Consider the following 18,436-nt stretch of genomic DNA (forward strand, 5'->3'; position numbering starts at 1 on the left):
AATAACGCTCGGTATGCAGCTGAATAACAGGGGCAATACTTCGCGAGAAACCGGACAAACAGACTTGTATTTATACATAGAAAACCCCCAGTAATTACTCAGAACACAGGTGAAGCAGATCTAACAATCAGGTGCTGATTGGCTGGCTGAGACACAGGATTGAGAGGTGCATTCTGGGAGTTGGAGTTTGTGAAGGTGGAAAAGTCAGTAGAAGCATTGGAAGGTGTGACAAGTACACAGAGAAACAGATACAGGAATACAGAGTGTCCTATATGATCAGCGGAGCTAAAAAGATGCTCAGTGAGTGTATGGTCATAGGTGTATGGTGTATGGAGCTGGTCATAATATTCTGACTTGACTGTGTATAAAATGGTTAAGGGTAAATTAAATACATTCTTCCACAAAACAAAATTGGTACCACTTTAAAATAAGACTTTATAAAGAGTTTATAAATGGTTTACAATTAGTTTATTAATGCTTACTAATTAGGTTGTAAATGCTTTAAAATCATTAATAATCAGTTATAACACATATATAGAAAGGGCAACAATATAGATGGCTGTGGGTTCATTATTTCATAACAGGTCATTGTTGCCCTTTCTATGTATGTGTTATAACTGATTATGAATTATTTTTAAGACATTTACATCCTAATTAGTAACCATTAATAAACTAATTGTAAACCATTTATAAACCCTTTATAAAGGTAGTCTTATTTTAAAGTGGTACCACAAAATTAGTCCCCCGTATGGTTATAGTGTATTTTCACAGCATTATTTAACACTATGTTTTTCATAGCTAATTTCAACCCGGATGCAAGCCACTAGAGATGGGCCTGTTCCTGTTGGTGAACTGATCTTAGAAGAAGAGGGAAAGCACCACGAGGTGGCGCTGTGGAGAGAGGCAGCGCTGGCAGAACTTGCCCTCTTGCAGCTTACAGAAATTACACATCTGAATATTGTGAGGTAAATTATTACTGCAGCTGTTTGAAGGAGGTGGTGTTAATGTTGTTATGGTTGTGTGTTGAGTTGTTTCAAGGGCAAAGCAAACTCACATTGTTATACAAGATGTACACTGATTACTTTAGATTACATTAAAGTGTCATTTCTTCCGTGCTCTCCCAGGAAATATTGACAAATGAGAAATACTGTAATTTTTCGGTATTCAACTGTCTAATGGTGAAAACTGGAAAAAATATTTTTACTTGCAGAAACCTGAGAAAAAAACAGAAGAGGGATTGTGGTGGTTGGAGTCTCTGTGGGAAGCAACACCACTCTCCTTTTGACAGAAGATATGGAGAAGCTCATCGTTCCACACAATGTACTGATCAGCTAATTAAGCGCCTTCCAATCATCGTAAACATTTCCTATGAGGGAGGCGTTATTTGTTCTATTGGCAGCCCAGCTTTTACAGAGGCATAAGGCCTTAAAAATGTCTTTTCACATACAAATCCAGTTCTAATCTGACCCATAATCTGTTTGTTTTTCCATCCCCTGTTTTCTCCTTTTCAGTTTAGGGGAGAAGTTATATACATGGACTTGATTTGTAGTCAATAACGAGTATAAACTTTTGTTGAATAGCCCACCTCCGATCTCCCCCAACATTCCGAAATACAGTGCGATAGTTTATATACACAGATAGTTTATATACACAATACCTTCAGCTAGTCAAACCACAATAAGTCAACTGACAAGAAATGCTTAAAAATGCATAAATATTATAGAGATATTTTCAGCAACAACTGGAAAGTTATGCATTTCCCCAACATTAATTTTCAGACCTTTCCTGGCTTAACTACGACAAGGAACTGTGTGTATAAGAGTGCTTTAATAAACTAATCTGTAGGCACTGTGTGTATAAACAGTGTTTTTAATAAACTAATCTGTAGGAACTGTGTGTATAAACAGTGTTTTAATAAACTATCTGAAGGTACTGTGTGTATAAACAGTGTTTTTAATAAACTATCTGTAGGAACTGTGTGTATAAACAGTGTTTTTAATAAACTATCTGTAGGAACTGTGTGTATAAACAGTGTTTTTAATAAACAATCTGTAGGAACTGTGTGTATAAACAGTGTTTTTAATAAACTATCTGAAGGTACTGTGTGTATAAGAGTGTTTTAATAAACTAATCTGTAGGCACTGTGTGTATAAACAGTGTTTTTAATAAACTATCTGTGTACTTTTAAAGTTCTCACTGCCTTGCTTTAAATATCATCATCCTTGGAATTCTACCAGTGAAGTGTGGAGCTACTTTGAGTTTGTTGTTAATGGTGTAAAAATAGTGGGGTTTTTTTTGTATGGGTTAAGCTATGCCCCTATCACTAGCATTGTGGTCTATTGGGAGCATTAGCTAACAGCGCTGTATTTCAGAATGCTGGGGAGAACAGAGGTGGGCTATTCAACAAATGTTTGTATTTGTTATCATGATTCACTACACCCTAAGTCCATTTCAGTTCACCCTTAACAACAAACCATTCTGCTATCTGAACTTTTTTTGTTCCATATTTTTCATTCTGTTGTTCACTTGTGTTTTTGCCTTGGAAAAGTGTTTATTTATTAAGCCAATTGCACTACCTCACATCATACTACACACACAGATGTTCATATCTATGTACAACAATGAAATACTTATATAATTAAATTGTTAAAATAAAAACACATTTTTGTGCATTATATTTATTGTTTTATTTTGTTCTTTTTTTGTATATTAAAAAAAAGTTATTGCTGGAAATGAATCAATCTGCTGTCAACTTCAGGAAGCTTCGGTTGATTCATCACTTCAGAACAACCTCAATGTACAATGTACAAAAGTTAAGCTCCTAAGTCACTCAGATTTAGGAGACTCGGTTAGTCTTATTTAGAAAATGTTGACCATACATTTATTATGATATAAAATTGTAAAATGTGAAGTTTTAAAAACAGTTAGGTTTAGTTATTCTTGTGATTCGACTCCTACTGATTCATTGAACAGAATAAAGTGAAGCTTGTGCAACTGGAAAGTTATTCAGCTCTTTCTGAGGTAAGATGTGGTGGATATGGTGGTGATAAATTACGATATTATAAAGTCACTTTTCATATTGTATGGGAATAAGTAATGTTTTATGTGATGTATGATAATATGGAATATGTTTATTTGTATATCATGTATTTATGGTGATACGTTTTTTATTATTATACGTTTATTCGTTGATAATCTCAGAGGCTCACTTTGTGGCTGCTAGCTAGCTTTCTAGTTATAATTACCAAACATGAACGCTAGCCAACACCTAAACGCGGTTCTCTTTCAGAAAAAAATACCTTCAATGTCTTTAATTGATACTCGGATGTACAAATTAAGATCATTCAAGTTTTCAAAGAGGTAAAACCTGCTTTCAGTGTCTAGCCATAATAAGAGAAAGTGAGCAGCTAGCCATAGCTCACTTTATCTCAGTCCTAGGCTGTATTCGAAATGGCATACTACTATACTGCATACTGCACTAGTATGTACTGCATACTACACACCGCCCAGTATGTAGTATTCAGTAATGCAACCCTTTTGATTGTAGTACCCTACACGGTCCCGTGACACACCAGTCAGTGCTCTGAAGTGCTCAGAGTCCTACCTCTTCATTATCAAGACTAATGAGATCTGCATACTGTCCAGAACTGCAATTGCTGCTTTAATTTTAGAGTTTAATGTAAGTTCAGTTAACCCAATTCTAACAACCATTTAGCAGCAGCCCCCACAACCCAAGTATGTTCCAGTTATATTTAAATATGTTTTCCTATTTATTTTAGTATATTACTATTTTCATCTATGTAAGTACCAACAAGAAGAAAACATTTAAACAAACTCTCATTCATATTTACACAATCTCAACAATAAAAGAAATGAGACAAGTTGCATCACCGCAGAGATAATTATTAAAGCTTATAAACTGCAGTTTTAATCCATTTAAATGAGCTCTGGGTGTAACTCCAGCATCAGTAGCAGTAATGCTAGTAAATCTACTGAATAAAAACATTAGTTTTAGAAAATGGAAATATAGTGGTACGTTTTCTTTCCTATTTTAGTGAAATACTTTGTTCTACTTTGTAAAATTAAAGGAAAACTCCAGAGAAGTAGTTATACAGTGTTTTAAATGAGAGTTTTAGCTGTTTTGCTCCATTCAGCTCCATGCATTGAGGACTCCCTCGCGGGCTCCCTCTAGCGGTGATGGGGTATAATGTGATAAAGCGGGGGAGGGGGCGGGGCTCCACATAACCCGGATGAGGCTGAGCTTCCGGGGACTGTAGCTGGAGAGGAGGAAGAGCAGGATCAGCTGAACAACAGAAGGTATGGAGAAGTTTCTCTCTCTCTCTCTCTCCATCACGCTGTTCTACATTCACTCCTACACCCACATCAACACCACCCACACCACCTTCAGCATGTGCAGCATTTACACCACCAGCACTGGATCTTCTCCTAGCTCTGCTCAGCAGTCTGCAGTAGGGGGTCGGGGAGCTGGGGATGGGGGGCTTTACAGATCATACATAGCCCTCCCCCACATCACTAATACACACCTGAGATAAATCAGTTCTGTGGAAATTCCTTTTTAAGTTTGTGTGATCAGTCTCTACACATTTCTTAGTTACACTAATTTAGTTTAGTTTAGTTCATTGTCCTTTACATAATCCGGTTCCACCACAACAGTTGCTGGTAAGTCATGTGACTCTCCCGTCAAAATAAAAGTCCACTTGTAAAATATTAAATGTAAGAATGAAAGATTTAGTGATTATAGTGAGGAAAAGTTCAGGCAAGAAGAGGAATTTCACAAGTACCATTTATTAGCTTACTGATTTAACAGAAAACTTGCTATTTCACTGTAATAACAAACACAAATATTAGCAAATTACAACATCTTTAGCCCCGCTGTTTTTAAGAAATCCCAGTTAAACCATTACTGTGGAATACACTCTCCAGCTGCTCTTTTGCTGATACTTTAATAATGATGATAATAATAACAAAAACATGAATTTGGTAATAAAAATAAGAAGAAGAATCACACTTTGAGCAACTTGACAAAAATACACAATTAAACATTTGTGTAAGAGGTTAAAAAGACTACAAAAATAATTGAAAAAGAACTACATAAAATAATATGAATTCTTACAAATTGTTATAATTGTGTTAACCTTTAGTAAACAAAAGAGACTCTTATGTTTTACACTCCTGTTGGAGGTTGGTTGATGTGTTGTAACAGTAAAAAGGTCATTATTTTGCTGTGATTTTATTTTGAACTACAATTCCCTGCACCAACAAGACAACTGCATCGGATCAACATTTCCAAAAAACACATCTTGAACTCAGGAGCGCATATCACTGTTAGCCTGAAGCCAGTGTGGTGGAAAATAATGAACTGTTATCAGGAGTTGTTAAAAAAAAAAAAATCAGGTTTGTGAAGCATTGATTTGGATTAATGTATTTGGTTAATGTGTGGAAACTTTTATAAATTGGTTTAAAGGAAAAAGCTTTGGACATCATCTGTCGTGATGAAGAACAAATCAAGCATCGGCAATGTGATTTGAACCAGTGTGTGTCGTTTTTTCGGCACACGCCTCAAAGCTTCAGATTAAAGGGTAACATCACTCACTTAGAATGACTTAGAATCTCTTTAGTTAATTGACCTGCTTTTATTTTAATATTCAATGGCATTTTTCTTTGTTTTTTCCAGAAATTAAAATATTTTCCTGAAATTCATCACCAACAACCAGGATATTTAACTAAGAGCAAAGTTAAACTGCTGAAAGAGGTGAAGCAGAAGCCATCCTGAAGAATCTCCAGAACACGCAGAAATTGTTTGCTACATTTAAAAGACAAATGAAGCCAAGTCCCGACATGGAGAAACATCAGCACTCTGTCAAGAGTTTTACTAAACAGAGTAATCTCAAAAAACACCAGCGTATTCACACAGGAGAAAAAACATATTTCTGCTCAGACTGTGGGAAGAGTTTTACTCAACAGAGTGATCTCAAAAAACACCAGCGCATTCACACAGGAGAGAAACCGTATCACTGCTCAGACTGTGGGAAGAGTTTTAATCAACAGAGTAATCTCAAAAGTCACCAGCGCATTCACACAGGAGAGAAACCGTATCACTGCTCAGACTGTGGGAAGAGTTTTAATCTACAGAGTAATCTCAAAAGTCACCAGCGCATTCACACAGGAGAGAAACCGTATTACTGCTTAGACTGTGGGAAGAGTTTTACTGTGCAGAGTAATCTCAAAAGTCACCAGCGCATTCACACAGGAGAGAAACCGCATTACTGCTCAGACTGTGGGAAGACTTTTACTCAACAGAGTACTCTCAAAATCCATCAGCGCATTCACACAGGAGAGAAACCGTATCACTGCTCAGACTGTGGGAAGAGTTTTACTGAACAGAGTGATCTCAAACGACACCAGCGCATTCACACAGGAGAGAAACCGTATCACTGCTCAGACTGTGGGAAGAGTTTTAATCAACAGAGTCATTTTAAAAATCACCAGCGCATTCACACAGGAGAGAAACCGTATTACTGTTTCGACTGTGGGAAAAGTTTTACTAAACAGAGTAATCTCAAAATACACCAGCGCATTCACACAAGAGAGAAACCGTATCACTGCTCAGAGTGTGGGCAGAGTTTTAATCAACAGAGTCATTTAAAAAAACACCAGCGCATTCACACGGGAGAGAAAACTATCCCAAATTTGTCCCACGGCAATTAAAAGTGCAAATCGTAAATCTTTCAGACAGAACACCTTATCCTACACAAATGTTTTACCTTGTCATTTGGGACACGTTCCACCAGAAACAAACATGAACTGAATTTAACAATGGATTTTACAGGTTCAGCAAAATGAATTTTATCCAGGGATGATGTTTATTGAATTCCATGTTATGTTTTCTTGTATGTTTGATATTCCAGGACATTCTTCGTGAGACACAGCTCAGTTTTTAGGGTAGTTACGTTATGAGTTTAGTTCTGAAGAAGGGAAGGTCGTTTAAGTTAGAGTGAGGGCACTGCCAGTGCTTGCACCAGATGTTAGGTTAGCATAACTTAGTCTTTAAAATTCAGATGTTGTAGTCGTTAGTAGTAGAGTAGGATTCTTAGCTTGCATCCAAGCGTTTTGGATCAAATCTTAAGTGCTTATGCTTAGAAGGTTTTAAAAGCATTTAATCGCTTTTCTAGTATATGCAGATTTAATTATTTCCATTAATTTCCAGTATCTCTGTTTTCACTCTGTAAAAGCCGTGCTTAGTTTCCCAAGCTTAGCATAGTTTAGCTTAATGCTAATAACCACCAGGCCCATCCATATAAAAAGGAGAAGGGGAAAACACCAACTTAGCCACTCCAGAGAGAGTGATCACAAAAGTGAGACCCAGAGCTACAGAGAGACGACACTGTGCCGGGTACTGTCATGTAGACCAGAGAGGAGCATCCAGACCCGCAGAGAGACCAAAAAATCCTTTCCAGAGTTTAAATAAAACACTCCAGCTGTAGTTCCCATACTGAAATCAACCCAAATCAGGCTTGTGTAGCGCAGTAAGGTTGCAGACTCATTCACTCCCTCTGCTGGTGTTCTCCTTGGTCTATGGTTCAGTCTGATTAAAAATCTGTTACCAAAGAGGGATATAGAGGTATATTTGGTTGTTGTGTTACTCAAGCTATATACTCTTATCCTTTTCTTATTGGATGTCATATCTTGCTTAATGTTTTTTTTTTGTGATTTTCAAAGTTTCTAAGAACATTCAAATTATTTAGTTTCCTCTTCTTTTTTTCCAGGACCAACTATTATGTTTGTATTGCTTCACCTCTACATTTACTTATATGCCTGTGTTTCAATAAAAAAAATACTTTTATATTGAAATATCCGCCCAAGAAATGGTTGATAACCTCTCTGTGACCCTGATGGATCTTCAGAATGTCTTATGTTATTATTGTGTAACTACTAACAGGCACCCAAATGAGAATTCCAATAATGGACTTGGGTAAAGTAAAAAAAACATCCGGTTACTGCCAGCCTACCGAGATACAGAGCTTTTAGCAGATGCTCCCAACAGGTTTACAATGCTAGTAAGTAAGTAATCTCTATTTGTATAGCACTTTTCCAGAGCAACTCACAAAGTGTTTTTACAGATTACAGCAGTGGTGTGCAGTAAGGCCCTTCTAATTATAGTTATTGTAAACTAAGAGCAAATATTTTATGAATTAACTAAAATAAAAAACAGCAACTAAATAAAAGCATTAGTCTGTGTTTTTCAGTGGCTATGGGACTCTTATCTGACTGACAGCAGTTCTAACCAATCAAAGCTTTTTAAAATGACTTCTGCCCCTCCCGTGTGTCTGAGTGACCCTTCTACTGATTTTGTGAAGGTTGTAGTAATGAGTCTTTAGCAAAGTCGCAGGACAATCTAACCAATCAGATTCATGGTTTTCACTACGGGGGTGGGGCCATGGCTGTCAAACCCCTTTTCAGTGTTCTGATGGAAGGGGCTATGCGTTGCTTAGTGTAAAATAGTGTTCAATAGTTAGCTAACTATAATGGAACTGCAACGGTAAATGAGACAAATATTATGTCATATCACATTAAAAAAAACTTTTTAAAGGCTGCCCTTCAATGTGAAACTTATTCACAGTAATAGGCTGCCTGACTGGTGAGTTTTTGTGTGTACTTAATGTTTTGGCTGACCTGGCCTGTCCCTGACCACCTCTGTTTGCCTAGTCCTGTAAATAAACCTGTTTACTAATCAGCGCTCGTATCCTCGGGTCCTGGTATTCGTCACATATTTACTCCTTATATTAAATAATCAATGCTTCACTTTGTGATGGTCACCATGCCTATTCAAAATTTACCATGCAAGTTAACACTGTTCAAATTTTTAATTAAAAAATTTAATTAACTAACATTTAGTTAGGTTAGCTAACATTTACTTTATTTCAGTATGGAATGTTTCAGCTAGTTAGGTTAGCTAATGTTAACTACTTTATTTCAGTGTGAAATGTTTCAGCTAGTTAGGTTAGCTAATGTTAACTACTTTATTTCAGTGTGGAATGTTTTAGCTAGCTAGGTGAGCTAATGTTAACTACTTTATTTCAGTGTGGAATGATTTAGCTAGGTTGGTTAGCTAATGTTAACGCTAGTTACGTATGTAACTGTGGTTATGTGAATAGTGGATGACCGCCAGGGCGGTGCTTAATGTGAATGTATTCCCTGCCGTGCCCACGGCGAACCGAGAGTTGTATACCAACGAAGTCACTACACGTGACACAGCGTGTGACGCAAGCGGGGTATAAATGCCCCCTGGCACTCGCTGCTCCTCCTCAAAACTTGGTTCTTCTCGCAATCCGAGTGACCAAGAACCCTGGCGGTCATCCACTATTCACATAACCACAGTTACATACGTAACTAGCGTTATGTTTCATAGTTACTGACCGCCAGGGCGGTGCTTAATGTGGATGATGCATACCAGCGATGTCACGAGGAGATTCCAGACAGAACCGCCGTAGATAAGCCCTCGGCGGCTGCCACGTTCACACTGTAGTAACGAGAGAAGGTGCATGGTGACGACCATGTGGCCGCTGCACAAATCTCTAGTAGAGACACTCCTTGAAGCGCAGCCCAAGATGTGGCGATGCCTCTGACAGAATGTCCTGTAGTCGGGGCAGGCAAAGGGCGATCTGCAGCCCTGTAGGCCCCCTGAATAACCTCCACCAGCCAGTGGGATAGCCGTTGCTTCGAAAGTGGTTTCCCCAACTTCGCAGCAGAAAAACATACAAACAGCTGGTCCGTTTGACGAACAGCCGTCGTAGCAGAAACATATGCCCGTAGAGCTCTTACAGGGCATAACTTTAGCCTCCTGGTATCAGAATCGTCCCCATAGGCTGGAAGATCAATGGTTTGGTTCACAAAAGCAGGATTCAACACCTTAGGCAGAAACGCAGCGTTCGGCCTCAGTTTCACACTGCAATCATCCAAGCCCCACTGTAAACACAGGGGGCTGATAGACAGCGCATGCAGCTCACAGCTCCGCTTTGCTGTGCAAACAGCCAACAGGAAAGCAGCCTTTAGAGAGATCCATTTCAGCTCTGCCTGCTCTAGCGGTTCAAAAGGAGCCTTGCAGAGAGCGTTCAAGACTAGCGGAAGATCCCAGGGGGGATACCGCGGCTTACGAGGGGGAGCCAGTCTCCTAGCTCCCTTCAAAAAAGCAGTCACAAGCTTATGAGAGCCCAAGGAAGTACCGTCCGCCGGCATCACGTGACAGGCTAAGGCCGCCACGTATACCCTGAGCGTCGAAGCGGCCCTGCCTTCCTCCAGTAGCGTCTGGAGAAAGGACAAGACAGTCTGTAGTGTGCAGAGGTGTGGTACCACACCTTGGTTAATACACCAAGCTTCAAAAGCCTTCCACCTGCCCTCGTATAGAGCCCGCGTAGAAGGAGCTCTAGCATTATCGATCGTGCGTCTGACCTGGGCCGTGCACGAGTCTAATGTGCTGGTGGGCCTAAGGGCCACAGCCATAGCCGGAGTTGCTCCGGACGTGGGTGCCACACCTGTCCGTTCAGCTGTGAAAGCAGGTCTGCTCGACACGGAAGTTCCCATGGAACCCCATGGAGTAATGACAGCAGCGTTGGAAACCATGTTTGATACGGCCACTTCGGGGCCACCAAGAGGACCCGATGCTGTTCCAGGCGTACTCTGTCCAATACAGCCGGAATCAGAGGCAAAGGGGGAAAGGCATAGAGCAGAGTTCTCGGCCAGCTGTGAGCCAGGGCATCCTGGCCCAATGGGCTGTATAGTGCCATCTCCGAAAACCAGAGAGGGCAGTGTGTCGTGTCTGGAGAGGCAAAGAGGTCTACTCGAGCCTCCCCGAACCGTTCCCACACCAGCTGTACCACACGCGGGTGTAGCTTCCATCGTCCTGGGTGAAGAGAACGGCGAGATAGCGCATCCGCCATGACATTGGTGGCGCCTGTCACATGAGATGCTCTCAGAGATAACACTCTGGGGTGAGCCCACGTCCAGAGTTCTTGTGCCAGCATTAATAGCCTGCGGGACCGTGTTCCGCCGAAGTGGTTTACATGATAGACTGCTGACACATTGTCTGATCTCACCAAGACATGTCTGCCGCGGAGCACCGGGAGAAAATGTCTCAGGGCGAGCACTATGGCACGTAACTCCAGGATGTTGATGTGGTCTCGCGCCTGCCGCATGGACCAAACACCCTGCACTGCGCTGTGGTTCCAGACAGCCCCCCAGCCTGTGGCTGACGCGTCTGTAGTGATCACTTCTCTGCGAGAAGGAATCTGGCCCATCGTTACCCCTGACAGCAGGAAGGGTGCCGAGTTCCAGACATCGAGGGCAGCCAAGCACTCGCTGGTAATGCGAACGCGTGTGTGCCTGTGCCGTGCCGCATCCAGTTTCAGACTGATGAGCCACATCTGAAATGGTCGGATGTGGAGCTTCCCCAGTGCCACCACCTGCGCAGCGGCGGTGAGAAGACCTTGTAGTCGCAAAAGCCTCACATACTGCACCTTGGCGCCCCACCTGAGGCTGTGAATGGCCGATAGTATAGCCGCAGCGCGAGCTGAAGGCAGGGTGGCCAACATGCGACGTGAATCCAAGACCATGCCTAAAAAGGTTATGGACTGAGCAGGAATTAAAACACTCTTGTTCCAGTTCACCGCGAGCCCCAGCGCTTGCGTGTGCTGCAGTAATCTGAGTGTGTCTGTGTGAGCTCTCTGCTCCGAGGGGGCACACAGCAGCCAGTCGTCTAGATAGGGCAAGATTTTCAGCCCCTGAGCCATAAGGGGGGACAGGGCCGCCCGCATACATCTCGTGAACACCCTTGGTGCCAGTGAAAGGCCGAACGGTAGCACTCTGAACTGGTATACCCTGTCTCGGAAGGCGAACCTGAGAAACCGTCTGTGTTCTGGAACGATTGGAACGTGAAAGTAGGCGTCTTTGAGATCCACTAGGGTGAACCACTCCGCCTCGGAAACCGCGTGGAGAACAGCCGCGGTGTGTAACATCCGGAACGGAAGAACTTTCAAAAATTTGTTCAGGCGACGGAGATCTAAGATCGGTCTCAAACCGCCGTCTTTCTTCGGAACAACAAAATAAATTGAGTAGAACCCCTCGGGGTGAACTTGAGGGTCTACTAACTCTATGGCTCCTCTGGCCAGCAGGGAGCCTATCTCCTGGGAGAGACTTGCAGCCCGAACGGGATCCCGAACTTTGGTCACCGTAGGGCGAGAACATACTGGTGGCCGACGGCGAAACTGCAGTCTGTAACCCACTGTCATGGTGCTCAGAGCCCACGGGTCTGAGATCATCTTTGTCCAGTAGGCCAAATGTGATGGTGAGAGCAACAGCGTCACCGGCCGTAGCATGTCAGCGGCGGTCAGCAGCGGCAGCTGCACGCGGCTTGGAAGGGTGGGGGGGTCGCCTAGGCGCTCTCGGCGGGACCGTGGGGCCTGCGGGGCGCGGCGGCGGAGCTGCGGCTCCAAAGCGCCTCTCTCTATCGTGTCCTCGAGTCCGCTGTAGTGGGCGACGAAAACTCTGTGGCTGCCCGGTATTATGCAGCTTTCGAGCCTCCGTCAGGGAGGATCGTCGTTCCAGGGCTTCCTTGGCTGCTGGTCCGAAGAGAGACCCGGGTTTGAGAGGCACGGACCGCAGCGTAGCTCGGCAAGGTTCGGGCAGAGAGGATTGGGCCAGCCACACCTGGCGCCGAGCATGCAGGCTCGTAGCGACGAGCCGACCAGTATCATGGGTCATGTAACCCGCGGTCAAGAGGGCTAGATTCAGAAGCTCCTCCGAGCTATTTGAGTCCTCCGTGGATGCGGGGGAATTCTGCAGCGCAATAAGCAGGATGCAGAGGGAATTCAGCAGTCTCCCCATCCGCGTCGCTGAGTTGTGCATTTTAACAACCAGCTCGTCCGTGCGCCTACACTCCGCGCTCGGGCAGCGAGGTTCCGGCCGTAGCGCTTCGTCTGGCGAAACCACCGTGGAAGCCACACAGGGGTCGATCGCAGGCATGGAGGCCAGTCCATAGTCAGCCGCTCCGGCCATGGATGCTAGCAAGCGCGCCGTCTCCGTCGGCCGACCTGCTTTTTCGCTCTGAAAGGCAGCCGAGAATTCAGACACGAAGTCCTGACAAGGCGGCACCGCGAAAGCACCCGCTTCCAGGCGTTTAAACAGCGCGTTAGAGCGTACGCTCCCTGCTGCTGGTGTATCCAGGCCTAGCCTAGCTAAGGCTAACTTAAGCGTCTCTTCCACTGAAGCCCTGCGAGAGGCTGCGGGGTGTGTGTCCTCACTTCCCTTGGCTCCATCCGAAGACAGGGAGTGTGGGGGTGCAGGAGAGCTATCGGTCGGAAAAGATCCGAACCCCATCTCGTGCTCGAGAGCCGACCCTTGTGTAAAGTTCGCGTTGGAGGCAGCCGTTGAGAGAACGTCAAACTCAGCCTCCCGCCTTGGCGAAACAGACTCCTTAAACTCGACCGAGGGGCTCTCACCTGCTCGGTCCTGTGTCTGGCTGTTCATAGCTAAGATCAGGTTCTTTAGCTGGTGTAACTCCGATACAACCGAGTCCACACGGTTAGAGAGAGCTCCATAGCCTTTCTTTTTTCGCGGTGGCTCTAACGAGCTATCCGCGCTCCGTTTTCCCCGAGCCTTGGGCGTTGTCGCGGGGAGGGATGCCTCGCTTCGTGCTTCCAGGCCCGCTAGCCGCTCGTGGCGGATAGCCATGGGAATCATCGCGCAGTCGATGCATGGGTCTGTGAGCGCTTCGCGTAGATGGTCCAAGCCCAGGCACGACGGGCACAGTCGGTGTCCGTCGTCGGGTTCCAGGACGGCCTGGCAGTGCATGCAGCTAATCGAGGCTAGCATAGCAGCGCTAGGTAGGCCGCGGCTCCGGGAGGGGGTCTGACAGCCGCTCGCGGTGGCCGCTGGCTCGCTTCGGGCGTCGAGCGCCTCGCTGCCCGCTAAGTCACTCGGTGTACCGAGCACCAGCTAGCTGAAGCAGATAGCTCACGAGGAGTTTGCGCTAGTTAGAGCTACGGTTGAGAGTACTCACCGTGTCAGGCTCCGGCGAAAAGGCACAGCAGTGCTGACAGCCGCTCGGCTGATAGCTACTCGTGGGGCCGCTAGCCTCTGGTTAACCCCGGCGTCGAGCGATTCGTAGCCGGCTAAATGAACTCGGTGTACCGAGCACTAGCTAGCTAGGTCAGATAGCTCGCGAGGCGTAACGCTAGTAGAGCTAAGGAGAGAGTACTCACCGTGTCGGCTCCGGCGAAGACACCACAGTGTAGATAGCCGCTCGTGGGGGCGTTAGCTGAGGCTAATCCCGGCGCCGAGCGCTTCGCTGCGGTCAAAGTGAACTCGGTGTACCGAGCGCACGATAAACTGAGGCAGCGGACGAGTACTGAAGCTAGGTTAGAACTACGGTGGGAGTCCTCACTGGTTTCGAGCTTCGACGGGAAATGCACAGTAACCCGAAGCTTGGAGCCCCAAGCTTCGTGTGGGTACTGGCGACGAGTAATCCAAATAGGAGAAGAAAAAAGGAGAAGAAAAAGATGATGAAAAAACAGCTCTAGAGGTCGGAATCCGAGCTCTGAAGCGAGCTGCACTCAATCGGTTCTGGGCGAGAAGAAAAAGAGGAGGAGCAGCGAGTGCCAGGGGGCATTTATACCCCGCTTGCGTCACACGCTGTGTCACGTGTAGTGACTTCGTTGGTATACAACTCTCGGTTCGCCGTGGGCACGGCAGGGAATACATTCACATTAAGCACCGCCCTGGCGGTCAGTAACTATGAAACATAACTACTTTATTTCAGTGTGGAATGATTTAGCTAGGTTGGTTAGCTAATGTTAACTACTTTATTTCAGTGTGGAATGTTTTAGCTAGCTAGGTTAGCTAATGTTAACTACATTATTTCAGTGTGGAATGTTTTAGCTAGCTTGGTTAGCTAATGTTAACTACATTATTTCAGTCTGGAATGTTTTAGCTAGTTAGGTTAGCTAACGTTAACTACTTTATTTGAGTGTGGAATGTTTTAGCTAGCTAGGTTAGCTAATATTAACTGCTTTATTTCAGTGTGGAATGATCCAAGGTATCTTCACATTTTAAAGCTCAAATTTATTGACAGTTAAGACCTTAATTTATTTCATAATGAAATGTTTTAGCTAGCTAGGTTAGCTAATGTTAACTACTTTATTTCAGTCTGGAATGTTTTAGCTAGCTAGGTTAGTTAATGTTTACTACTTTATTTCAGTGTGTAATGTTTTAGCTAGCTAGGTTAGCTAATGTTAACTACTTTATTTCAGTGTGGAATGTTTAAGCTAGTTAAGCTAGAGGGTTTAGAGAGATAATGTTAACTGATCTGCATTTAATTTAAAACAAATCAAAAGAAAAGAACTGTGGAATTTTGATTAATGAATTACCTATACATCTGAAAAATTTACTTTTCTTTGGAGACAAATATTATTAAGATCATAAATGAGGACACATACACAAACTTCATACTGCAGATTTTACAGGACCTGATGGTCACAATGGGAACTATTTAAATAAAGGAAATGAAAACAAGGTCCTATCCTAAGAATAGGTAACATACTATATCTTGTACCATTTATTTTCCATTTTTAAGTGTAAACAGTTAAGTTTGTTTGATTTATTTATCACAGTGTGTTTTGGTAAACAGCTTTAAGTTTAATTTACATCTGGAGCAGCAAACGCATGTTCTACCATTTCCTGCTTCAGAAAAGATAAATATTAAAGATAATTGCCACTGTTTAATAGTCATTGTCCTACTTAATGAATGTAAATAAAAAGGAATAAACAGTTTCAAAAAGTCAACAAAGTGCTTTTAATATGATTGCACAAAACTGCATAAGAAATACCATTTAACATGAATTAACCACTCACAAATCTTGTTGAATTGCTTTTTTGCAACTGCAGATTGCTAGCTTAACCATCATTAATCCATATAATCTCAGAACACAAACGTTAATCACTGGGGGGGATGGACAGCATATAAAAATCTATGTACTTACGACAATATCTGGTTTCATTTTCTATTAAAAAATATAAAATCTTGAGTCATTCTTTTTCTCTATGATTAACTATAATTTTACACCAAACCCCACTCTGTATGAACAAAATTTAAACAATGAATAATGCAATTTTAAAAAATGGAATTTCATTTCAAAAGATAACAGGGCTTCCTAGCGAACTTTCTGAAAGTATTTAACGTAGCACATTATTTAAAAGTCAACAAATATTAAATAAAAATAAAAAACATTCTAAAGAAATTAAGCATATCCTATTCAAGTTCTCCCAGAAAACTGCTGCAATAACAAATGTGCTGGCATTCTTAAAAAAGTTGAGGGGAAACATTCTGATATTATTCAACACAGAACTAATTATTATTATTATTATTATTTTAATAATTATATTTCAATCATGTATTTGTGCATTACCTTTCTGTAGTTCTGTGAGGAATAATAATAATAAAAAAAATTATATAACTTTTTCAAATTGTGACTGTAGAGCCACTGCAAAACAGACCAAAGCATTTGTAATTGCAACAATGACCTTGGAGATCTGGTGTATTTTCTGAAAGAAAGAAAAGGGCATGGCTGCTGTGGCAGCAGGTCAAGGTTAAATATAAAAATATACCAGAATGGTAAGTGCAATTCCAATTGGTTAGTCTAATGTGCAGGGAAATGTTAAATTACACATTTTAGTGTGTATTATGATATAAATTAACTGCAGAAAATATTTTAGCAACCAGAAAAAAACAGTTGTTGCTGCTACTGGTGGTGATGTCAATCACTGCCTACAGCCTTCAGTGTTGGCTGCTCGTTTTATAGCCTACATTTTTTGCTAATTTATATTACCTGTAAGAAAATATTGGTAGTATAGTTGTCTATATCCATTCACTTTTTGCATCATTAATTGAACCAAACATTTATACTATTTATATTGAACCAATATGATCACATATGTCAATTGATGTAACTATGGAATTTTAGATATACTTCAAAGTAACTTCATCTAAAGTACCTGGGCATCATTAATACTAATACTAAAATATTAAAACTAATAATTTGTTATTCATGGGTTCCTTTATTAACATTTCTTTTCGATTTACTTTTTTTTACATAACTATTTATTTCTGCATTTATTTATTTCTGTATTCATTTATTTCCCAATTTATTTATTTCATTTTTTCCTTGTCCTTATATGATAATGAAGGGGGCGTGTTTTTCACGTACAGGCTGAGCAATCAAGCCCAGAGAGGGAGGAGCTGAAATGTCGGAGTTAAGTTCAGTATTGGATCTGCTCTCCTCAGAGAAATGGATTATAGTCTGTATTACGATTTAAATGATCTTTATTATATAATCTCCCACGTTACCATAGTAACCGCCAAATGGGCAAAACATGTACAATCCATATATGGTATCTGACATCGATCAACCAATAGGAACGTCCACCCTCCTCATTCGTAACACCTAAACTTCTATCTTTGCTTGTTTCTGGTTGCACTTAAACCACAAAGTGGACATTTAGGTGAAAATTAAATGGATAAAAACTAGTTGTTAACCATTTCTTTATCATCTTTAATCAGATTTTTAGTAGGGGAAAAAGATCCACTTAAATTTTTTTGTTTTTTTATTTTTAATCGAAGGTTTTTTTTTGTGGCCATATTGCCCAGCTCTAGTATAAACATTTATTTAATTGTTTTTAATTATTGTCCTGTAGTTCCCACAAGTTTATCCATATTTTAGAATCACCTAGCGCAGGGGTGTCAAACTCATTTTGGCCGAGGGCCACATTGGCATATTGGCTGTCCTCTGAGGGCCAGATGTAACTTATAAATGTAATAAAATGTAACCAAATGTAATATAAAATGAATGTAATTACTCTTTAATGTTAAATAACTCTAAATGGAAAAAATGTTTGCTTGTTGCTCTATTAACATAAATCCTTTTAATTTGTCATGTTATGAAATCCAAAAACTCCATCAATCAAGAACCAAACTATTCAAGTGAATAGAAATGACATAAAATACAAGTTATATTAACTTTGATCAAAACGTTTGATACTGAAATAAGGCTTAATAAATATAAAATCAAAAATTGTGAGCTGTTAAGAACATGTGATAGATTTAGCAGTTCCTCAGATTTAGCAGTTCCTCATACAACCACTAGTCGGAGCTGCAGCAGCAGCACAAGCCCGCAGTCTTTACTGAGTCAGAGCTACAGCCCAGCCACGGGCTACAGGGCTCAGCTCAGCCAGTCTGGAGCGTTTTTAAAAAAATTTTAAGTTCTTCTGTGTAGGAAATAAAGGTTTTTACCCCACTAACCGGATAATACAGCTCTCTACAGCTCATCTTTCAGCACAAGCAGCTAACAGCATCAGTTTAGAGCAGCCG

At 41.9% G+C, this 18,436-nt stretch overlaps 3 protein-coding genes across 3 annotated transcripts in view; all 3 read left to right on the forward strand.

Moving 5' to 3' along the window:
* LOC125801375 (zinc finger protein 239-like) overlaps positions 1 to 18,436 on the forward strand; it is a 309,264-nt gene that overhangs the window by 214,388 nt on the left and 76,440 nt on the right. The gene's annotated exons all lie outside the window — the stretch shown is intronic.
* Positions 4,285 to 8,756, forward strand: LOC125801408 (zinc finger protein 239-like). Its single transcript, XM_049478091.1, has 2 exons — positions 4,285 to 4,317; positions 5,696 to 8,756. The coding sequence occupies exon 2, from the start codon at positions 5,842 to 5,844 to the stop codon at positions 6,727 to 6,729; it is 888 nt and encodes a 295-aa protein (XP_049334048.1). The 5' UTR covers positions 4,285 to 4,317; positions 5,696 to 5,841; the 3' UTR covers positions 6,730 to 8,756.
* Positions 4,286 to 18,436, forward strand: part of LOC125801341 (zinc finger protein 239-like) — a 289,352-nt gene continuing 275,201 nt past the window's right edge. The window contains exon 1 of the mRNA XM_049477904.1: positions 4,286 to 4,317. The gene's annotated coding sequence lies outside the window, so the exon portion shown is untranslated. The remainder of the gene's footprint in view (positions 4,318 to 18,436) is intronic.

Source organism: Astyanax mexicanus, chromosome 4, assembly GCF_023375975.1.
Source record: "Astyanax mexicanus isolate ESR-SI-001 chromosome 4, AstMex3_surface, whole genome shotgun sequence".
Taxonomy (NCBI): domain Eukaryota; kingdom Metazoa; phylum Chordata; class Actinopteri; order Characiformes; family Acestrorhamphidae; genus Astyanax; species Astyanax mexicanus.

Bases quoted from the DNA above. Each gene is read 5' to 3' on its own strand.
- LOC125801408 (XM_049478091.1), top strand. From the start codon at position 5,842: ATGAAGCCAAGTCCCGACATGGAGAAACATCAGCACTCTGTCAAGAGT.